At 41.9% G+C, this 22212-nt stretch overlaps 1 protein-coding gene across 1 annotated transcript; it reads right to left on the minus strand.

Annotated features, from left to right (window-relative positions):
- Positions 1–8884: 8884 nt before the first annotated feature.
- LOC121854824 (proline-rich protein HaeIII subfamily 1-like) lies at positions 8885–9232 on the minus strand. Its single transcript, XM_042349627.1, has one exon. It carries the CDS (start codon positions 9230–9232, stop codon positions 8885–8887), a length of 348 nt encoding a protein of 115 aa, XP_042205561.1.
- Positions 9233–22212: the final 12980 nt, after the last annotated feature.

A 22212-nucleotide genomic window follows, 5' to 3' on the forward strand; every position in this document is an offset into this window, starting at 1 on the left:
GTAGGTCTTTTGTTTGTTTGCCTGTCTTGTGTTGTTTGCATATACGAGTGAGGGACAAGTACTCTACCTCAGTTCAGATTATAATTTATTGGCTAGAATATAACAGAAACAAGACCAAGAATTCGTCTCAAAATTCGTCTTGCAAGCCGGTCAAAAGATTTCTTAACCTCACCAAAATATCAGTCAAGATTAGTATTCATATAGCTGCAAAGAAAACGTTTCTTCAATAAGACGCTCAACAGAGTAATGTATTCCTGTAAAATGCAATAAATTAACTGCCCAAGGGGATTCTGCTTACTGTTTCAACTTTGGGGTTAGTTTCTGTACTTCCTCCACTTAATTTACTGGAGAATCAACATTTAAACTCATTATTGCTGAGGTTTTTTTTCGAGCGTTGACACTGTTGACCCTAAATTGACTGCTGTTAGAAGTGCGATAAATTAACTTCTGGAAATATTTAGAACATATTATAACCCACTAATCTTTAATATTTCTCATAAGCTACTGTTATATTTTTTTTTCTCGATAATTCAACAAAACTTAAGAAAATTTTTAACCCTCGTGTAAAAGCGAAAGGAAATTAAGGCGGTAACCAACGATATTACACCTGGACTGAAGACTGACTACCCGACTCCTCCTTTGATATGAACGCTAAACCCTTGTGAATGTGTAAATGGGATTAGCCACCCGACTCGTATTTGATGTGTTGGTGAAGGCCCTCCCCCCTTCCCCCTATACCTCATTACCCTACCCATTAGCAGAGAAGCCCAGTAGTCATTTCCTACTCATAAAACGGTGTGAGGGGGAGATGCAAATTGTGCCATGGCTGGAGGGCATCAAGTAGGGAAGTTGTTTAAAGGCGAAAGAAGAATATACACGAGACTGGGAAGAAGGGGAATAGTGAAGAAACAGGTGGAGTTAGGTAAGAAGAATGAATATGTAGAGGAAATAGGAAGGAGAATGAGTCTTAGAGGAGAATGAGTTTTAGAGGAGAATGAGTTTTAGAGGAGAATGAGTTTTAGAGGAGAATGAGTTTTAGAGGAGAATGAGTTTTAGAGGAGATTGAGCTTTAGAGGAGAATGAGTCTTAGAGGAGAATGAGTTTTAGAGGAGAATGAGTCTTAGAGGAGAATGAGTTTTAGAGGAGAATGAGTTTTAGAGGAGAATGAGTCTTAGAGGAGAATGAGTTTTAGAGGAGAATGAGTCTTAGAGGAGAATGAGTTTTAGAGGAAAATGAGTTTTAGAGGAGATTGAGTTTTAGAGGAGAATGAGTCTTAGAGGAGAATGAGTCTTAGAGGAGAATGAGTCTTAGAGGAGATTGAGTCTTAGAGGAGAATGAGTCTTAGAGGAGAATGAGTTAAGTGGGGAATGATAGTGGCTGAGGAAAAAGAAGAAACCTAAATAACCAGAAATACTATACAAAGACTGAGAGAAAGAGACATAAAGAGTAAGAGTTAAGGGCATGAAAGGAGAAATATGAAAGAACTGAAGAACAACAACAAAGAAGACGGAAAAAAATACACGAACACTAGAAAGAGGATTTTTTTTTACGAGAAACAGGTAGATAGAGACACAAAAATTAGAGGAAGAAACAATGAGGGAGAGAATAATAAACATCATGGATAGCGTCATGGAAAAAAAAATCTTTAGTCGTTTGTCCCAGTACCTCTTGCATTCAGTAAAGTTATATTTTTATGGTGCAATATTTAAGAGAGAAATAAAATGTTAGATGCAATTTGTAATGTCAACATAATAAAAAAATTATAAGATTTTTTTTACTAATGTCTTGCCAAAAAATCTCGTAAACCTTACTTTTTCTGTTTACTTGTGTTGAAAATTATTATAGTTATTTGATTGTTTTTGCTCTATAACATCCTGTGATTATCAACTACAGTCCTGTGTTATGTTTTTTGTCTCGTGTTTCAGTTGCTTCAGTTATTAGGGTTACTAAATACTGTTCATGGGTCATAGTTTTTACGATGGAAAATGCGTCACAAATAGTCACCTGTGATCAGCCACTTCTTATCCTGATAGAAGTGTACAATTATCACGGTGGTTGTACTTCTGTCCTAGAGTTGTTGCGACACACGCGTCTTTATGTACAATCACCACCTACAAAAGTCCTGTCGTCACTCCTGCTGTTTCAAGAGTCTCGGGGTACGTGTTTCAAGAGGATAGGCGCCAGGACTTTGTGGGTGACTGTACCTCGTGTTGACATCTGCCCTGGCGGCTTCCGAGTGTATCGATTCGTTTCACTTTTTATCGAACATATTCCTGCTCTCACAATTCCTTCATCTGTAAAGTTATACTGAAAAAAGGGTCCAAAATAACATATTCATTTTTTTGTTTATAAAGCTTAAACGTACATAGTAGTGTGTAGGTTTACGGTCAGCGATCTACGGCAGGTTGTTAGGTTGAGACGTATTGCAATTTTGTCTGTTACTCATCTCTAGGTCTGATGTGTGATGTTCCCTGATGTGTGATGTTTCGAGTCCTATTCATCCCCCCACGTCGATGTTTTCGTCTTCTTTATTAACTAAAAACTGGAACATAAGGACTAATGATGATAGTTGTTAATGGTTTATCTAATTATTGAATGACTTACTTATTATTTTTTTCCCAGATGAATTTTAGAGTTGGGGAACTGAAGGCGGGCTAAGTGGGGTACCTTGGCTACACGTTGTTTCCTTCTGGAGTAATTGTATTTGAGTTACACTAGCTTACGGGTATTACTTTTACTTCAACTAGTTATGTCAAGACCACATTTTCTATCTGAACTACATTTAAAATCTCATAGCACGTAAACAAAGAATATTGATTCATTGGTTAATATGCCTTTCTGGTCGTCAAAAAGGAACTAAGAATATCTACTCGGCAACCACAAGTTAAGGGAGGCACTACACACCTTCCTCTTGGATACAACGATTTGAGAATGACAGGGCTGGTGTGCATTGTTTTACTGGCGGCTTTTCTGCCCACTGGTCAAATTCTTCATTATGAAAGATTACGCAATTATTTTACACAAATATGACTAAAACTACAAAAGAAAGGAGTTTGTCATGTGTGGCTGGTCGTGATGAGTTCTGTGGGGGGTTTAGCCTCACCCGATAGCCTCTAATTAGTTTCCTGGCTTCACAGTCTCAGAGCTTCCTACGTTAACTTTTCTCCGTAACTGTATGAGTGACTGTATCCAGGACCGTAACTGTATGAATGACTGTATCGAGGTAGGGTAGAGTGTAAGGTACGGTATTGATGTTGTTCAGGTCGCCATATTTACGCCATCATTAGAATTGTCCCGTTACAGGTCTTCTCTCACCTCAAAGTTACGAGGAAAGTTTAACTTACGTTCCTGTGAGAGTCAAGTCCCTGGCTTTCATGTTCCTCTCTTCCTAATTGTCTCTGGACGGATAACATTCGCTTGACAACAACGAAACAAAATTTGAAAATACGTTTTTTTTTTACGCAATTCAATATTATTTATCATTTATTTATTTTGTTGCATTTATTAATCTTGAGTAAAAGCGGAGTTAATGACTTTTTATTCTCACTGCCTTATAATGTGTTTGATAATAATTCAAGTAATGCAGATTATAAGAGGCTGTGTTAATTAAAAACCATAAGAAACTTCACAAAATAGAATGTGAGATGATTTTACTAATATAAAAATTTAAAATATTCGAAGTTAAAGTTTTTGTAATTTTTTTTTTAAGTATTGTCTCGGAAAAACAATTGTAGTTTGATCCTTTGATTCTTGTATAATTACGAACAACAATTTAATATTCCCTTTTCTGTTTGTTTATTTTTATTTTTTCAACTGACATCATATAACAGTTTACAGAGTCTAGTTTGTATAACACAGAGCTTTCTTATCATAGTCAGGCCAGTGAAGGCAGATGTGTTTAAAGTCAGATGTTATTGTGGTGAAGGTAGATGTGTTTAAAGTCAGATCTAACCTAACTAAACCACACTTAACTTACCCAAACCTAATTTACCTAACCTAACCTGATATAACCTAGCCTAAATTATATAACCTAACTGAAATTAACCTAACCTGACGTGACCTCACCCAACCTAACCCAACCTAACTTAACCGAACCTGATGTAGCTTGACCTAACCTAATTAAACTTAACCTAACCTGACCTGACCTACCCCAACCTAACCTAACCTGACCTAACCTAACAACTGAAGCTGCTAAAGGTAATCAAATATTTGGGACACTTATTTTATGCTACATTTTGTTAATTTGTATTTAGAATTGGATAATATTTGTAGTATATTACCAGCAATAATGTTTAGTAATTTTGTAATATTGCTGGTTGTTAATGACGTTACCGTAGCACGCGGCCGACGCTCCAATATATAACACGAATTGAGTGGAGCTAATTACAGGCTTCCTAATTATTTCGCTCACCTAAATCTAATAAACGTTCGATGATGTTTATGATTATAGCAAGCAGCCATAAGACCCGAGAACCATTGTTTTTGTTTTTAGCAATGGAAAAATAAATTATGTATTATTATTATCCGTAGTCTGAAGGTGAAAGTAGGTCATCATAGGATATCAGTACACATGCTGGCAGGGTGATCTGGCAGTGCACTTGACCGTCTTCATTTCCTCAACTTAATTCGTAGTTTAACAAATATGAAATTCTTTGACTATTGGTTTTAGTTAAACTTGAGCGTCTAATTTCATTGAAGAACTATTTTAATCAATAAAGTTGTACATTATTTTATTTATCTTTGTGTCCAGAAGTTGTGTTTATCCGATAACTATAATTTTGGGACAATTTCAGCTGTGCTCTAAGATTCTGTCCATCATGTTGAGTACAGATCCACACCTCCATTGTCACTCATACATTATTCACCCTTCACCAGAGGAGATGTCTGTGTTCAGTGGACCCTTCTAAGCTTCCACTCGTTATCAAAACATTTTACAGTCTGTTGTTCATATTACAAGATAACAACACCAGTCTGAGTAGAAGACTGACGCACCTCCCTCACCCTCTCACCCCTCCCTGACGCTCTGACTCCTCCCTCACCTTCTCACCACTCCGTCACTCTCTCATCCCTCCCCCACCTTCTCACCCCACCCTCACCCATCCTGGGATATGGGGAAAAGGTGTCATCCGTCAAGCGTCAACGAAATTTGCCAAGAACCACCGACTGGGAGGAGTGTGGATTCTCACTTCCAGCACAGCACCCACCCTCACCCACCCTCACCCATCATCCCACCCCTCCTTGACCCTAAAATCGTCCAAGTCTCTTTAATCCACCATCACCTCAATCCTAAGAAATAAATAAAGTGGAGTAATTGAATGAGAAATAAGAATAGCCAATAAATGAGTGAGAAATAAGAATAACCAATAAATGAATGAGAAATAAAAATAACCAATAAATGAATGAGAAATAAGAATATCCAATAAATGAATAAGATCTCCTTTTATTACCATTAGTCCCAGATACAATATAGATTAACAGTTATAAAGTAGAACACCAGGATGGCGCTGACTCACCTCTCCCAAGACCAGGAATTCATCGACCCACACGTGTTTGGTCTAAGGTCTTAAAATATATTACTAACAAAGCTTATACGTTGTGTAATTATCATCAATATCGTTCATAACTTATTAATGTGTTTCAACTCCTATGGTTGCTAATCACTGGCTCTTATTCGCTTTATTTACAGTATCACATAGAATGGTGTTGTTGATATAATGATAAACAAGACAAGTCCCTTAGCAAGAGTTATTGATGTTACCATTACTGCTCGTCTGTACTTCAGGTCTTCAGGCGTGATATTTAAGGGTATAGTTCTCTATGATTAATTAATTCTGTAGTGTACGAAGATTTATGAATATATTACTAAGGACTGTGTGGCGGTGGAGGGTCGCCCACCTAAGATCGGGAAAACTTTAAAAAGCATTATTGAAAATATCGGAAATTCACTCGCGTTGTTTGAATCTAATGGTCTTATATTATACGTCGGGACCAAGACCATGAGGTGAATGATGGGGTGAGTGTGTGGTGTTGATGGTGAGTGTGTGGTGTTGATGGTGAGTGTGTTGGTGTTGATGGTGAGTGTGTTGGTGTTGATGGTGTGTGTTGGTGTTGATGGTGTGTGTTGGTGTTCATGGTGTGTGTTGGTGTTCAGGGTGTGTGTGTGTGTGTTGGTGTTGAGGTGTGTGTGTGTTTGGTGTTGAGGTGTGTGTTGGTGTTGGTGTGTGTGTTGGTGTTGAGGTGTGTGTGTGTTGGTGTTGAGGTGTGTGTGTGTGTTTTGGTGTTGAGGGGTGTGTGTGTTTTGGTGTTGAAGTGTGTGTGTTGGTGTTGAGGGTGTGTGTGTGTTGGTGTTGAGGGTGTGTGTGGTTTTGGTGTTGAGGTGTGTGTGTTGGTGTTGAGGGTGTGTGTGTGTTTTTTTGAGGTGTGTGTGTTGGTGTTCAGGGTGTGTGTGTGTGTGTGTGTGTTGGTGTTGGGGTGTGTGTGTGTTTGGTGTTGAGGGTGTGTGTTGGTGTTGGGGTGTGTGTGTGTTTTGGTGTTGAGGGTGTGTGTTGATGTTTAGGTGTGTGGGTGTGGGTGTTGAGGTGTGTGTGGTGGTGTGAGGTGTGTGTGTTGGTGTTGAGGGTGTGTGTGTTTTGGTGTTGAGGTGGTGTGTAGTGTTGATGGTGAGTGTGTGGTGTTGATGGTGTGTGTGTTGGTGTTGAGGGTGAGTGTGTGGTGTTGATGGTGTGTGTTGGTGTTCAGGGGGTGTGTGTGTGTTTGGTGTTGGTGTGTGTGTGTGTTGGTGTTGAGGGTGTGTGTGTTGGTGTTGAGGGTGTGTGTGTTGGTGTTGAGGGTGTGTGTGTTGGTGTTGAGGGTGTGTGTGTGTTGGTGTTGAGGGTGTGTGGTTGTTGGTGTTGAGGGTGTGTGGTTGTTGGTGTTCAGGGTGTGTGTGTGGGTGTTGAGGGTGTGTGGTATAGATGGTAAGTGTGTTGGTATTAAGGGTGAGTGTGTTGGTGTTGAGAGTGTGTGTGTTGGTGCTTGGTAGCGATAATGTGAGTGGTTATGATGGTGAAAATGGTGGTGATGGGGAAGAGGGTGTCAATCATAGTGATGGTGTGGATGGTGTTGATAGTGAGAGGCGATGACGTTAATCATGGCGTCGATGGTGTGGATGGTGATGATGTGAGTACTATGGTGTCTGGTAATAGTGTGTAATGGTGATAACGTTCGAGATAATGGTGATTGGTGATGATGATGATGATAGTAGTGTGTGTGTGTGTGTGTGTGTGTGTGTGTGTGTGTGTGTGTGTGTGTGTGTGTGTGTGTGTGTGTGTGTCAAAATAAATTCCACCTTAAACCACCAAAAAAAATCTCACCCCAAAATTTCCAAAATTCATCTTGTGTTCAAACTTTCAGCAGCTGGTCCCTCACAGATGTCCGGGGCAAATTATTTTCTGTAAATTATTTTTTAGTCCAGCTGCCAGCCTGACCACCATTACATATTAAATGTGTGTGTGTGTGTATGTGTGTGTGTAAGATAGCAAGATAAAAGTTAATAATTGTTATTCTGAATTATCAATGGTAACAGGAGCCGTTGAAATTTAAGACATAATATATAAAATTGATACATGAAAAAGTTAACTCAGGCTCAGTAAATTATCTAGGTAATTTTTTAGTAATGTTAAATCAATCTTAAAAAAATCGGCGAGTGTTCACATTGTTCCTATCACTGTCAACTGTACATCAGCTCGGCACGATATACTAAAACAACAAATGTCAAGTCAGTTACAGCAAACTTCTCAAGTAATTTTTTTATTCATTCGTTTTTTTTTTCGAAATGGTTTTACATTTATCTCCTCTGACCTGAAATTGTAACCAAAAGTCGGTGTTATGGATTCCGTGCATTGCGGATTCTATCTTTACTTGGTAACATTGGCACTAACTATTCTCAATCGCATCTACATCCTGACTGTAAAATTAGCTACACATTTACAGCGAGCAGGTGTACTTTAGGAGATGAGTCGAGCGTTATACCCACTCGGCCGCCACACCTCTTAAATCATCGTACTTGAATGGTTTAGTCATCTCACTCAAGGTTTTAATTATCGTACTCAAGGGGTTAGTTTATCGTACTCAAGGGGTTAAGATCATCGTACTCAAGGGGTTAACTCATCGTACTCAGGGGGATAAATCATCATACTCAAGGGGACATTGGTGTTATGGAATCCGCACTTGTCAGAAAATATTTACCGTTTGACTAGAAGGTAATCTCTCTCTCTCTCTCTCTCTCTCTCTCTCTCTCTCTCTCTCTCTCTCTCTCAAAACAATATCTATTACATTTACCTACTTACCTTTAAATATATTAGTTCCTCGTCAACCAAGAATTATGTTATTTGTCCGTGATTGCGTCAGGCCGTCAGGGAGTCCAACCGTCAGTGCTTCCGCCAGTCCTTCCATGAGTCCTTCCGTCAGTGCTTCCATGAGTCCTTCCGTGAGTCCTTCCGTGCATCCATGAGTTGTGCAGCCATAATTATATACCCAACTCACCAACGTGTTTATATATCACAACAAATTCTCACAAAAGTTCGATAATCAACATTTTCTGTCGTCATCAAGAGAGAGTTGTGGTGGCCCCCTGAACCTTGGTGCAGGGGCGACGAGTGTGGTGGCTCCTCTGAACCTTGGTGAGGGGCGACGAGGGTGTGGTGGCTCCTCTGAACCTTGGTGCAGGGGCGACGGGGAGTTGTGGTGGCCCCTCTGAACCTTGGTGCAGGGGCGACGAGGGAGTTGTGGTGGCCCTCTGAACCTTGGTGCAGGGGGGACGAGGAGTTGTGGTGGCCCTCTGAACCATGGTGCAGGGGCGACGAGGAGTTGTGGCCCTCTGAACCTTGGTGGGGGCGACGAGGAGTTATGGTGGCCCCTCTGAACCTTGGTGCAGGGGCGACGAGGTTGTGGTGGCTCCTCTGAACAGCAGTGCAGGGGCGACGGGGTGTGGTGGCCCCTCTGAACCTTGGTGCAGGGGCGACGAGAGTTGTGGTGGCCCTCCTGAACCTTGGTGCAGGGCGACGAGGGGTTGTGGTGGCCCCTCTGAACCTTGGTGCAGGGGCGACAGGGGGTGTGGTGGCCCCCAGAACCTTGGTGCAGGGGCGACGAGGGAGTTGTGGTGGCCCCTCTGAACCTTGGTGCAGGGGCGACGAGGGAGTTGTGGTGGCCCTCTGAACCTTGGTGCAGGGGCGACGAGGGAGTTGTCTATCATTAATGTCAACCTTGTCAGCTTAAATCCTCGAGGTAAATCCCAAGAAGTATTTTCCTTTGGGGTTTAGAATCGGTCAGAGTTCAAGAGCACCAAGTCACAGGGTTACACTCTCGCTAGCCTCAACTATATTACTCTCTATGATTATATAATGAGGATTAAATTAGATGTACACAAGTAAAGAAAGAATTTATAGATGTAGGATTGTAAAGTGAGGAAAGTTTGGTAGCGTGGCCGATTAGTTACTTTGACTTGGTATTATATTCTTAGGGAGAATCTTCTGAACGCCAACTCTAAGTACAACTATTTATTGGATAATTCAATGGCATGGACACATTAATAGCCCATTATATCGATGTTACTAGACAATGACTCTCGGACACAAACATGAAATGGATCCACTTCCCACCGTAAGTAACTCACCCTAAGGATCGTTCTGACAATGACTCACGTGTTACCTGAGGGAGGCCCAGCGGCTGGGGGATGTCTGCAGGTGCTGCTGGTCTCTGTCTCCTGTGGGAAACTCTGCTACCTGTCTCTGGGAAGGAGCTGTCGGCCCCTTCCCTGTTATAATAATAATACCTCGTGGAAAGAGCTGAAGGCCCCTTATATTGGCGGTCACAAGCCGGCAGATGACCTCTCCTAATTAACAATAAACTGTGTAGGTCTGGATAGCTGTGTTTGATCAGGTGTGCGGTCATGTCGCTTTTCGTGGTACACAGGTGCTTCTTGATTATTACCACTCAGTGGCGTGTCTTGGCCTGGTGTAGTTTCTTTAATACGGTCATAACGCTGGGTTAGCTCAGGTACCTTGTGGCCCTGACCTCTCCTGGGTCAGGTCTTAATCTCACTGTAATTACGAAGGGTGGGTCAACTTTCGAGGTGTACACACCTGCGCTTCCAGTCACTGCTATATGTGCAGGGTACTGTTGCTAGGATGTGGTGGGGAGGGACTGTTGCTAGAACGTGGTAGAGGAGGACTGTTGCTAGGATGTGGTAGAGGGACTGTTGCTAGGATGTGGTGGTGCAGGGGTACTGTTGCTGGGATGTGGTGGGGGAGGGGACTGTTGCTAGAATGTGGTAGGGGAGGGGACTGTTGCTGGGATGTGGTAGGGAGGGACTGTTGCTGGGATGTGGTGGGGAGGACTGTTTCTGGGATGTGGTGGTGCAGGGGACTGTTGCTGGGATGTGGTGGGGAGGGGACTGTTGCTGGGATGTGGTAGGGGAGGACTGTAGCTAGGATGTGGTAGGGAGGGACTGTTGCTGGGATGTGGTGGGGAGGACTGTTGCTAGGATGTGGTGGTTTATGGGACTATTGCTGGGATGTGGTGGTGCAGGGGACTGTTGCTAGGATGTGGTGGTGCAGGGGACTGTTGCTGGGATGTGGTGGGGGGAGGGACTTGCTAGGATGTGGTAGGGGAGGGACTGTTGCTAGGATGTGGTGGGGAAGGGACTGTTGCTGGAGATGTGGTGGTTTATGGGACTATTGCTGGGATGTGGTGGTGCAGGGGACTGTTGCTGGGATGTGGTGGTGCAGGGGACTGTTGCTGGGATGTGGTGGGGGGGAGGGACTGTTGCTAGGATGTGGTAGGGGAGGGACTGTTGCTGGGATATTGGTGGGAGGGACTGTTGCTGGGATGTGGTAGGGGGAGGTACTGTTGCTGGGATGTGGTAGGGGGAGGGACTGTTGCTGGGATGTGGTGGGGGAGGGACTGTTGCTGGGATGTGGTGGTGCAGGGTGCTGTTCTGGGATGTGGTGGTGCAGGGGACTGTTGCTGGGTTGTGGTAGGGGAGGACTGTTGCTGGGATGTGGTGGTGCAGGTGCTGTTGCTGGGATGTGGGTGTGGTGCAGGGGACTGTTGCTGGGATGTGGTAGGGGAGGGGACTGTTGCTGGGATGTGGTGGTTTACGGGACTATTGCTGGGATGTGGTGGTGCAGGGGACTGTTGCTGGGATGTGGTGGTGCAGGGACTGTTGCTAGGGATGTGGTGGGGGGGTGGACTGTTGCTGGGATGTGGTAGGGGAGGGGACTGTTGCTGGGATGTGGTGGGGGGAGGGACTGTTGCTGGGATGTGTGGTAGGGGAGGGGGACTGTTGCTGGGATGTGGTGGGGAGGGGACTGCTGCTGGGATGTGGTGGTTTACAGGGACTATTGCTAGGATGTGGTGGTGGGGGACTGTTGCTGGGATGTGGTGGGGGAGGACTGTTGCTAGGATGTGGTAGGGAGGGACTGTTGCTGGGATGTGGTGGTTTACGGGACTATTGCTAGGATATGGTGGTGCAGGGGACTGTTGCTAGGATGTGGTGGTGCAGGGGACTATTGTTGGGGTGTGTGGTGGGGGGAGGGACTGTTGCTGGGATGTGGTATGGGGAGGGACTGTTGCTAGGATGTGGTGGGGGGAGGGGATGTTTGCTGGGATGTGGTGGTGCAGGTGCTGTTCTGGGATGTGGTGGTGCAGGGGACTGTTGCTAGGTTGTGGTGGGGGAGGGGACTGTTGCTGGGATGTGGTGGTGCAGGGTACTGTTGCTGGGATGTGGTGGTGCAGGGGACTGTTGCTAGGATGTGTGGGGAGGACTGTTGCTGGGATGTGGTGGGGGAGGGACTGTTGCTGGATGTGGTGGGGAGGACTGTTGCTAGGATGTGGTGGGGGGAGGGGACTGTTGCTAGGATGTGGTAGGGGGGAGGGACTGTTGCTGGGATGTGGTGGGGAGGACTGTGCTGGGATGTGGTGGGAGGGACTGTTGCTGGGATGTGGTAGGGGAGGACTGTTGCTGGGATGTGGGCGGGGAGGGACTGTTGCTGGGATGTGGTAGGGGAGGGACTGTTGCTGGGAATGTGGTGGGGGAGGGACTGTTGCTAGGATGTGGTAGGGGAGGGACTGCTGCTGGAATGTGGTGGTTTACGGGACTATTGCTGGGATGTGGTGGTGCAGGGGACTGTTGCTGGGATGTGGTGGGGGAGGGCTGTTGCTGGGATGTGTGGGGAGGGACTGTTGCTAGGGATGTGGTGGTTTGGGACTATGCTGGGATGTGGTGGTGCAGGGGACTGTTGCTAGGATGTGGTGGTGCAGGGGACTGTTGTTGGGGTGTGGTGGGGGGAGGGACTGTTGCTAGGATGTGGTGGGGAGGGACTGTTGCTACGATGTGGTGGGGGGAGGGGACTGTTGCTAGGATGTGGTGGTGCAGGGAACTGTTCCTAGGATGTGGTGGTGTGGGGACTGTTGCTGGGTTGTGGTAGGGGAGGGGACTGTTGCTGGGATGTGGTGGTGTGGTGCTGTTGCTGGGATGTGGTGGTGCAGGGGCTGTTGCTAGGGATGTAGTAGGGGGAGGGACTGATGCTGGGATGTGGTGGGGGAGGGACTGTTGCTAGGATGTGGTGGGGGGAGGGACTGTTGCTGGGATGTGGTAGGGAGGGACTGTTGCTAGGATGTGGTAGGGGAGGGACTGTTGCTAGGAAGTGGTAGGGGAGGGACTGTTGCTAGGATGTGGTGGGGGAGGGACTGTTGCTGGGATGTGGTAGGGAGAGGACTGTTGCTAGGATGTGGTAGGGGGAGGGACTGTTGCTGGGATGTGGTGGGGAGGGACTGTTGCTGGGATGTGGTAGGGGAGGGACTGTTGCTAGGATGTGGGGGAGGGGACTGTTGCTGGGATGTGGTGGGGGAGGGACTGTTGCTAGGATGTGGTAGGGAGGGACTGTTGCTAGGATGTGGTGGGGAGGACTGTTGCTGGGATGTGGTGGGGAGGGACTGTTACTAGAGTTTGGTAGGGGAGGGACTGTTGCTAGGATGTGGTGAGGGAGGGACTGTTGCTGGGATGTGGTAGGGGAGGGACTGTTGCTAGGATGTGGTAGGGGAGGACTGTTGCTAGGATGTGGTGGGGGAGGACTGTTGCTGGGATGTGGTGGGGGGAGGGGATGTGGTAGGGATAGGGGACTGTTGCTAGGATGTGGTAGGGAGGGACTGATGCTAGGATGTGGTGGGGGGGACTGTTGCTAGGATCTGGTATAGGGCGGGGAAATTATTGCTAGGATGTGCTATTGCAGAGGAAGGGGAATTGAAGTGGATAGAATTTAGGATGGAGCTGTAGATAAAACAAAAGAGAGAAGCATTATAGACCGGGATAAACAGGATGATGTTGTGGACTTTGGTGGATAGGATTGAGGTAACATTATGGACTTTGACAGATGGGATGGAGGATGAGCAATATTGCTTGTGTCTCGAAAAATTACATATAGAAGAATTCATATATTTATTTATTTTTTTTTACTTTTTATATCAACGCAGTTTTATCTCACTTATAGATACCGTCTTAATAATTTATATACTTTAGTCAATACTACACGTAATGACAGATGTATATACAGTAATGTTTATGTTAAAATTGTCATGAAGATTGTTGTCCCATCGTCTAAACAACGTTGAAATTTTAAACATTGAAACATTGAAAGAAAAAGTGAAACATGAAAAATAATTGACTTTGGTTATAATACAGGGTGGTATATTAAACCTTATATGCTTGTCTGAAATAATAAGGTTAGGTTAGGTTAGGTTAGGTTAGGTTAGGTTAGGTTAGGTTTAAGTTAGCATAAGTTCAGTTCTCCCCGTCCCTAACTCCACCAGCTAGATATTGTTGGGAGGGAGGTGAGCCAGCGGCAGGTGTTTGACCATCTTGCTCACCTGATGACTTTCCAATAATTGACCTTTGACCTGCCATGTCGGTATTGGGAGGGATGGGGGGGTAGGGGTAGTGGACGAGGATAGATTGTCGCTGGCGGAGAACGATGTCTTCCTTCACACAGCTGGTGGGGTCAAGTGGCAGTCATACACACACACACACACACACACACACACACACACACACACACACACACACACACACAACACACACACACACACACACACACACACACACACACCATGCATGTCTTATAAATATGCTCACAGTGAGAAATGTAAGTGTAAGAGGCTTAGGAAGTGAGTTAGGAAGTTTGAGCCAATACCTCAAGGTGTTGTGTTGTGAGAGAGAGAGAGAGAGAGGTAATGGGGATATAGAGAGACATAAATGGTGGTGAAGACAGAGATAGATAGACGGTAAAATTGATAAAAAGATGATAAGAGCGATAGTGTGTTAGAGACAGATTTTAACATATAAAGACAGAGAGATAAATGCTGCCAGACGGATAATAGATCAGAGACAGATGGAGAGACAGACAGACAGGCAGATAGACAAAAAATAAATCTAAACGAATACCACAACAAAGACAAAAGACGAAGAAAGAGAACGGATAAAAATGAAAAAAGACGAACAAATACCGAGAGAAAGTTTAGACAATGAATCGACTTCTCTACTCAATACAACTGTGACCCCCACCACTAATCCCCCTACTACTACTTTGCTGTCACTAGGAATCGAGTATGACGATCATCCAGCTATGATACAATGATATGAGTTATTACGGATGTCACCTACGTTGGTGAGTTCTGAGGTGACTAAAGAGGCCGATACGGGACCGGCAGGGTTGATCACAGATGTTGCACACGTGGGGGGCTACATCTAGTGCGGGAGGGGCGGCGGCAGCGTCTTTCCGGCGTTGGCGCATGTCTGCCTCGTTATGCAGTCGGGTTAACTCGAAAGTATTGACACCTCTTTTGGTGCTCCTCCAAGCGTTACGGTGAGGAGTGGTCGTCTCCCAGGTGAGGGGTCAATTTGGCACTTTTCAGGTTTGTCTTAAGATTATCCTTAACCTTTTCTGTTGCCAACCAGCGTTAAGTTTACTATTCGTTAGGTGACTATAAAGTAGCTGCTTTGGTAGTCTACTGTCGCTCCCCTCCGCCCAACACACACACACACACCTAGACAAACACTCAAATATACACAAACACACACACACACATAGACAAACACACACACACACACACACACACACACACACACACACACACACACACACACACACACACAATCTTGTAATCAACCAGTGTATTCACTCCCAGTCAATCTTACTTTTGCACTGTCACTATGTTGAAAATTCTAGTTTGACTTCTCCCCACCTAGTTATTATATATTATATTTGTATCACTTATGTTACTTGTATATTAATTGTAAATCAAGACCCATCACCCCAATTATGTAACTGTATTTTCAGCTTTCCGGCTGCCAAGCTCTTTCAATAAACCGTTAATTATTATTATTATTATTTTACACACACACACACACACACACACACACACACACACACACACATAGACAAACACACACACATAGACAAACACTCAAATACACACACACACACACACATATAGACACACACACACACACACACACATAGACAAACACTCAAATACACACACACACACACACACACACACACACTTCTAATCGAGTATTACCAGGTGACCTTCCCCCAGCAACACGCCATCGTACATAATATAACATACACGATTACTTAAAAGACACGGAACCTCTCTCTCTCTCTCTCTCTCTCTCTCTCTCTCTCTCTCTCTCTCTCTCTCTCTCTCTCTCTCTCTCTCTCTCTCTCTCTCTCTTACCCCAGGTTTTATAATTCGTTTAGTGGCTGAAAGCGAGAGACAGACAGATAGACAGACAGACACCGAAAATAGAGACGGGTAGATCGAAAGAATAAACACTGAGAGAAATGGACAGTAACCGATAGACAGTGACAAAACAGTAGACAGTAACAAAACAATAGATACTGCTAAAGAAAACGGGAAAAGAAAAGAAATAGTAATCACAGACCCACTTTACAAGTAAGACCAACACACTTAAGTAAAATTCACAGAAGCAGGAAATAAAGTGCGCGATGGGACGTGGCAAGAGTTACACCTTATAATTACAGGTATTCAGGGTGGCTGCAGGTATATCAGGAGGGCGGAGTTAAGGACACAACCTGATAATTACACACATTAATTAGGGTTTATTAGGGGCGTAAGTAAAGCAATTTGTGTGAATTATCTCGAGGTATTGGTGGTCCCAAGTCTTTAGTAATTGTTTGGGGTATATTAGTGTAAAAATTGTCTTTGGTTTTGTGATTTAGTTCTACGGTCTGCAGGATGGTGGTAGTGGTGATGGTGGTGGTGGTGATGGTGGTAGTGGTGATGGTGGTAGCGGTGATGGTGGTGGTGGTGATGGTTGGTGGCAGGTGGAATGCAGGGGTATTAATGGTTTGGAATCTATTCACATTACGGTGTATTTCTTGATAATTGGACATGAAAGTGGTTTTTTTAATACAGATTGGCTGACGTTTTTAAAAATAATTATTGGTTGGTAATTTTTTTACATTATTGGTAGCATTTGCATAGGAGAATTTACTGTGATTTTTTTGAGGGTGGTGGCGGTGTGTGGGAAAGGGGGAAGAATTATCTATCTCTTTACATGGCTTACTGACTGATTCACCCACACTCTGACGGAGAATAATTGATAGCTTTTCCCAAATGCTGTGTATAAATAATTACTTTCAACAAGCTAACACGTTCACATAAGTAAAAATGTATACGGTCTTCTCTCCTGGAAATTAATCTTTACAAATGATAGAAATATTACATTCATTTCAGTGAGTTAAGCTACGAAGACTCCCTAGTGGTTACCTCTTGTTATAAAGTAGAATAACATTTAATATAAAACAAATTTAGGTTTAATGAGGATTTTAAATTACTGAGAAAAATCCAATATCGTTTTAGTGTTGTGGTTTAACAGGATTTTTCTTCCACATTACAACTGTTCATTTCTTTTCCAGTAACAAACAACTTTTATTAGTGGAAGATTATTTGGTCTAATTATAAAATACATCACGGGTATATTAGTATACTACGTGGACTTAAATTACGTTCAAAGTTTACTTGTACTGATAATGTACTGTAGACCCCACAAAAAATGCTCTTAATTAGTAAATGGCTAATAATAGTTAGTTTTCAGATTCATTAAAATTTTCTGCCATATTTATGTTTCTCGGTAAAGGTAAAAAATAAAAATCACCGCAATTACTTTACTACTGAATAACATCAAAGGTAATGCTTGATGCAATTATAGGTTCCTTAATCAATTGAATGCGGGGGAATTATTAAAAACGCTCTGATCGGTCGATTATTTTAGGATTATTTTGTCAAGAAGGATTTTGATTGGCTGATTACCACGATGCACTTGTCACGAGAGAACCAAGTATTGATTTAAATTTTATCGTTGTCCCCCTTACAAAAAAAACAAGTTTTCTCTATAAGAATTTCAGTGGATGTCTTATAAATTTTGTAGATTCTCTCGTATCATCGTATGTAAATAAGAATGACAGAAGACTTTGCTCATAAGTTTTTTCCAGTGTGGGTTAATGGAAAAGTTGTCTCAGGTACAATTAGTTTATCCAGTAACTTAATCTTTACTTAGGTATAAATATATAATTGTTGATGGTTAGTGTATTTACTAATCTAGAATACGTGTTTAAAGGCGTTAGTTGTTGAAGCATAGGAATACATTATAAACATAACAACAGTTGTCACCACTTGTCAACGCAACTGACTACTGTAGACCAAGATTACCTCTCCTGCTCGCTGTGCATTTATCCACATATCGTTATGTATAATACCATTGTCTTTTAATTAACTTTATCAACTGTTTATGATTGTTTTTTGTGCAATATATCCAAACATTTTTTTTAGATATTAATGCCAATGTTATGAATATTTTTAATTAAGAACTTCACTAATAGCATGAGAGTTTATTATTATTATTATTATTATTATTATTATTATTATTATTATTATTAGTAGTAGTAGTAGTAGTAGTAGTAGTAGTAGTAGTAGTAGTAGTAGTAGTAGTATTTCATATTAGTTTGTTATATTATGAAGCGACACTGACGAGTTACAACGTTGACTTATTGCGAAAAAAAGATTCACTTAATTTGAAGTATATTACATGAGCACTTGATGTGTTGTAATATAATTCAACGTAAACATGATATTATTCAATGTAATTACGAAAGGTTGGAGCTTCATTTACGTAATCGTGTTATTATTTTTGCGTCAGAGGAAATGCATCACCTGAAGATTAGCTCCCCCAGCTTATTTCACCCAATGATTAAATACTCTATCGCTACTTAAGGTATTAGGTTAGGTTAGGTTAAAAGCAAAATAATAATATTTTTATATTATAATTGTGTACTTCAATTAATACCTTGCTATATTAACTTGAGCACATTAGATGATTAGAAAGCTTATTTTCATTCCAATAATTTGTCGAACTCGAAACCAAAACGAAAATTATTTAGCCACCAGCATAAAGAAACCGTAGTAGCAGTCGTTGAAGCTCTGCAATGCATTATAATAACAAAAGAATTATCAGTCCACAAGTTGCGTGTTGGACTGTGTGAATCGTCTCACTGCATGTTGGGGTCCGCAAAACGAGCCACCACTACACGACGCCAGATTATCATGACAAACCCTCAGTACAAACACCAATTGCATCGGAAAGAGAAACTAACTTTAATAAATTTTTTTTAGTTGTCTTGTAGGAGTGTAAAAACTTGAGTGAACGATACAGAAATGTCTTAAACCTCTTGAGTACGATGATTTAACCTCTTGAGTACGATGATTTAACCTCTTGAGTACGATGATTTAACCCGGGTACGATGAATTAACCTCTTGAGTACGATGATTTAACCCTTGGGTACGATGATTTAACCTATACGATGATTTAACCTTGGTGTTGGGTTAACCGGATGATTTAACCTTGGTACTTTAACCTTGGGTAAGATGAATTAACACTTGAGTACGATGATTTAACCCTTAGTTTAACTTGTAGATGATTTAACTTGAGTACGATGATTTAACCGTTTCCGGTACGTGTTGTGTTTTACCTTGGTACAATGTAGAAGCCTTACCCTCTTGTGTGGGATGACAACCTCTTCAGTACGATGATTTAACCTCTTGAGTATAATGTCATTGTACTCAGTGGTTTAATATCTGAGATACCTAAACCAACAACAAAAACAGCAGCAACAACAACAATAACAACAATAACAAAACCCACAACAAAACCTCATTAACAACAAAAACAACAACAACAAACAACAACAACAATACTCACTGTCATAGATGATGAACTACAATTAATTGCTCATATTGTCGTGGCCACTCTGATTGTTACATGGGAGTTGAGTTCATTTACTTATCACCATCAATTTATAGAATTATGTAGTAGAATGTATCAAAATTTAGTGGGCCCTTGAACCATTAATGAAGAGCAGTATTAATTAAATCATTTAGTACACACAATTGTATTACCTTTGAAATGGACTGGCAACACCGCCCTGATATTCAGTGCATAATGGGTTTAAATTTTTTTAACACGGATTATTTATTAACACTGGCATATTACAGTGGTGTTTTCTGTCTGTCTGTCTGTCTGTCTGTCTGCTTGCTGAATTGTGGAATATCGACACCAATGATCTTATGTTTAAATAAGTTTTCCCAGTATTAAAATTCGGTTGTGAGGGAACCACTATCCGTGCTTCAATGTATTTATTATATATCTGTAATACATTAAATATATTACACAACACTTAGTCCAGGGTCTCAAACCTTCATTCGTGGTACCAGTAATTTATACCAAACTAATCACCATCACCAGCTAAAACTAACGCCTTTAGCTAACTGAGACCATTCACATCCACTTGTGTCGGTGTAAGCAATATAGCGTGATCATAACTCACTGCCATTCGGGTTTTGTAGAAATTTTTAATCATCTATCCACGAAAGCCGAAAGGTTGTATTTGTACAGAGAATCACGTGTCTCGGCTAATACTGGACAGACATCAGTTGTAAAGGTGAAAGGTGGCTGGGAATAGCATCAACCACCAAGTCTAGCGAACACCGTTGCAGGTAGAGTGTAACAATGGTTGTACGTATATATGCATGAGAGGGTGTATTAATATAATTATGTATTTATAAGAAAGTCTCACACGCATGCAGACAAGGGATGAAAAATAAAATCAAATTACTTAGGTATTAAATTATTCTCAGCGTTTGTGACAGAGAGAGACGGTAAAGAGACAGACTCCCTTGCGTTAGACAGATGGCTCATAAAACATTTTCACAAGATCTATCACTGACACTGTGCACTGAGAGACTGTGGAGCGTGATCTAAACTTATAAGAAATTGATCTTCGTTTTCCGATTACCAAGACTGATTTTGAGTTCACTGCTGAGAGATGTCTTGAAGGCTTGTTGGTAAAGGTTGACTCTACTTCTGGGTTATTAGCTTTCGTCTTCCAGTGATAGAAATAGAAATATAAATTATGGTCCATAAGGAGAAATTTTTTTTAACCTCTTTTAGATTTATATTGTCTATTAAAAAGGAAAATTTACTTATTAGTTATATATTAAAGTTATTTGAGTCTGTTCATAAACGTTCCAAAAAAAGACCAACTACATTTAACTCTTTCAAATACAAAAAACAAATATTATTTCCATTATAAGAACTACAATCACATGAAGATTAGCCCCCCCCCTAGCTTATTTCACCCGTGGGTTAGGTTAGGTTAATCTTAAAATGAATTAAGTTAGGTGGGCTAATCTACAGGTGAACCCAAAATTATATACCATATCGATCTCTATATCAAAAGTCCTCACGCTAACTGTATATAGACATATTGTATTGATATGAATACAACAACATACTGTATAAGCTGCACTTTCAAGGTGAGTGAGTGAGTGAGTGGTACTACAGCAGATCTAGGCACAATATAAGCAATGTTCCCTTCGATCACCTGAGAAGGTCACGTGACGCGTTGGTAGAGAAGTGTGGTCTGATGCTCTGTAAATTAAGTGACTATTATGTTGATGTAGTGTCACTCTGTATGTATGTATGTATGTATGTATGTATGTATGACTGTTCGTGTCTGTATTATTTATGTTAATGAATTATCGATTAAGTTTTATTACATCGTTTTTTTATTTCTATCGTTCTTTTTCTCGTTTGACATTTGTTTAATTATTATTAATTCCATATTTTCTTCATACAATCTAATCTGTTTAACATATTTTCTTTATTTCTTTTATATTATATTTTTTCTACGTAATTATTTGATTGATAATTAATATTTCCTTTGTTTAATCACTGTTATAATTATCTCATATTACTATTGTTTTTTTTATCCATCGGATTATTATTATTATTTTTTTTAGTCCATCAAATCCTCAAACCCTTACTATGCAATTACTGCAATTACCTTTGTTATTATCCCCTTGTCTCTTTGTTCTGTCTCATCACATATTATATATTATGTTTTCCGTGTGTCATTTTTCCTCTGTAATCTTTCATTGTCGCTTTTATCTGTGTGTGTGTGTAATGATTGTTATTGTATCTCCCCCTTTATCACGGATTTATACTTCCTCGTCATTATTGTTGTTATTTACGTTTTCTCTTTTCATTTCTATCGTTGTTTTTTGTATGGTCGTTTATTTACTTCCCATTCTGATTCTCCTCCTCTTTCTCTTCATTCTTTTCCTCTTCTACTATCTTTCGTCGGTCTTTTTCTCTTTTCCACTTCTTCTTCCTCTTTTTTCTCTCCTTCTCCTTCACCTCTCTTTTTCACTTCCCATCTCTTCTTCTTCCTCCTTTACATTTTTCCTCTACCTCCTCCTTCTCCTCCTCCCCCTTTCGTTCCTCTTCCTCTTCCTTCTCTCCCTTTCCATCTTCCTTCTCTCTTTTTCCCTCCTCTTCCTCCTTCTTTCCCTTTTCTCCCTCTTCTTCCTCCTCCTCATCCCTCCTCCTTCTCCTCTCCCCTTCCTCCTCTTCCTCCTCCTCCTCCATCTCCCCATCTCTGTTTCATTTCCAGCTTCCATCACATTATCGCATTTCCCAATTATCCTTCGCCTCTAATCCTTCATCTTCTTCGCCTATCTCCTATCACCCTCCTTCATCAGTCTCCCTCCATTACTGCTTTACACTTTCACCCATTTCCCTCATCCCCCTTC

Source organism: Homarus americanus, unplaced genomic scaffold (assembly GCF_018991925.1).
Source record: "Homarus americanus isolate GMGI-L3 unplaced genomic scaffold, GMGI_Hamer_2.0 scaffold34071, whole genome shotgun sequence".
NCBI classification, from domain to species: Eukaryota; Metazoa; Arthropoda; class Malacostraca; order Decapoda; family Nephropidae; genus Homarus; species Homarus americanus.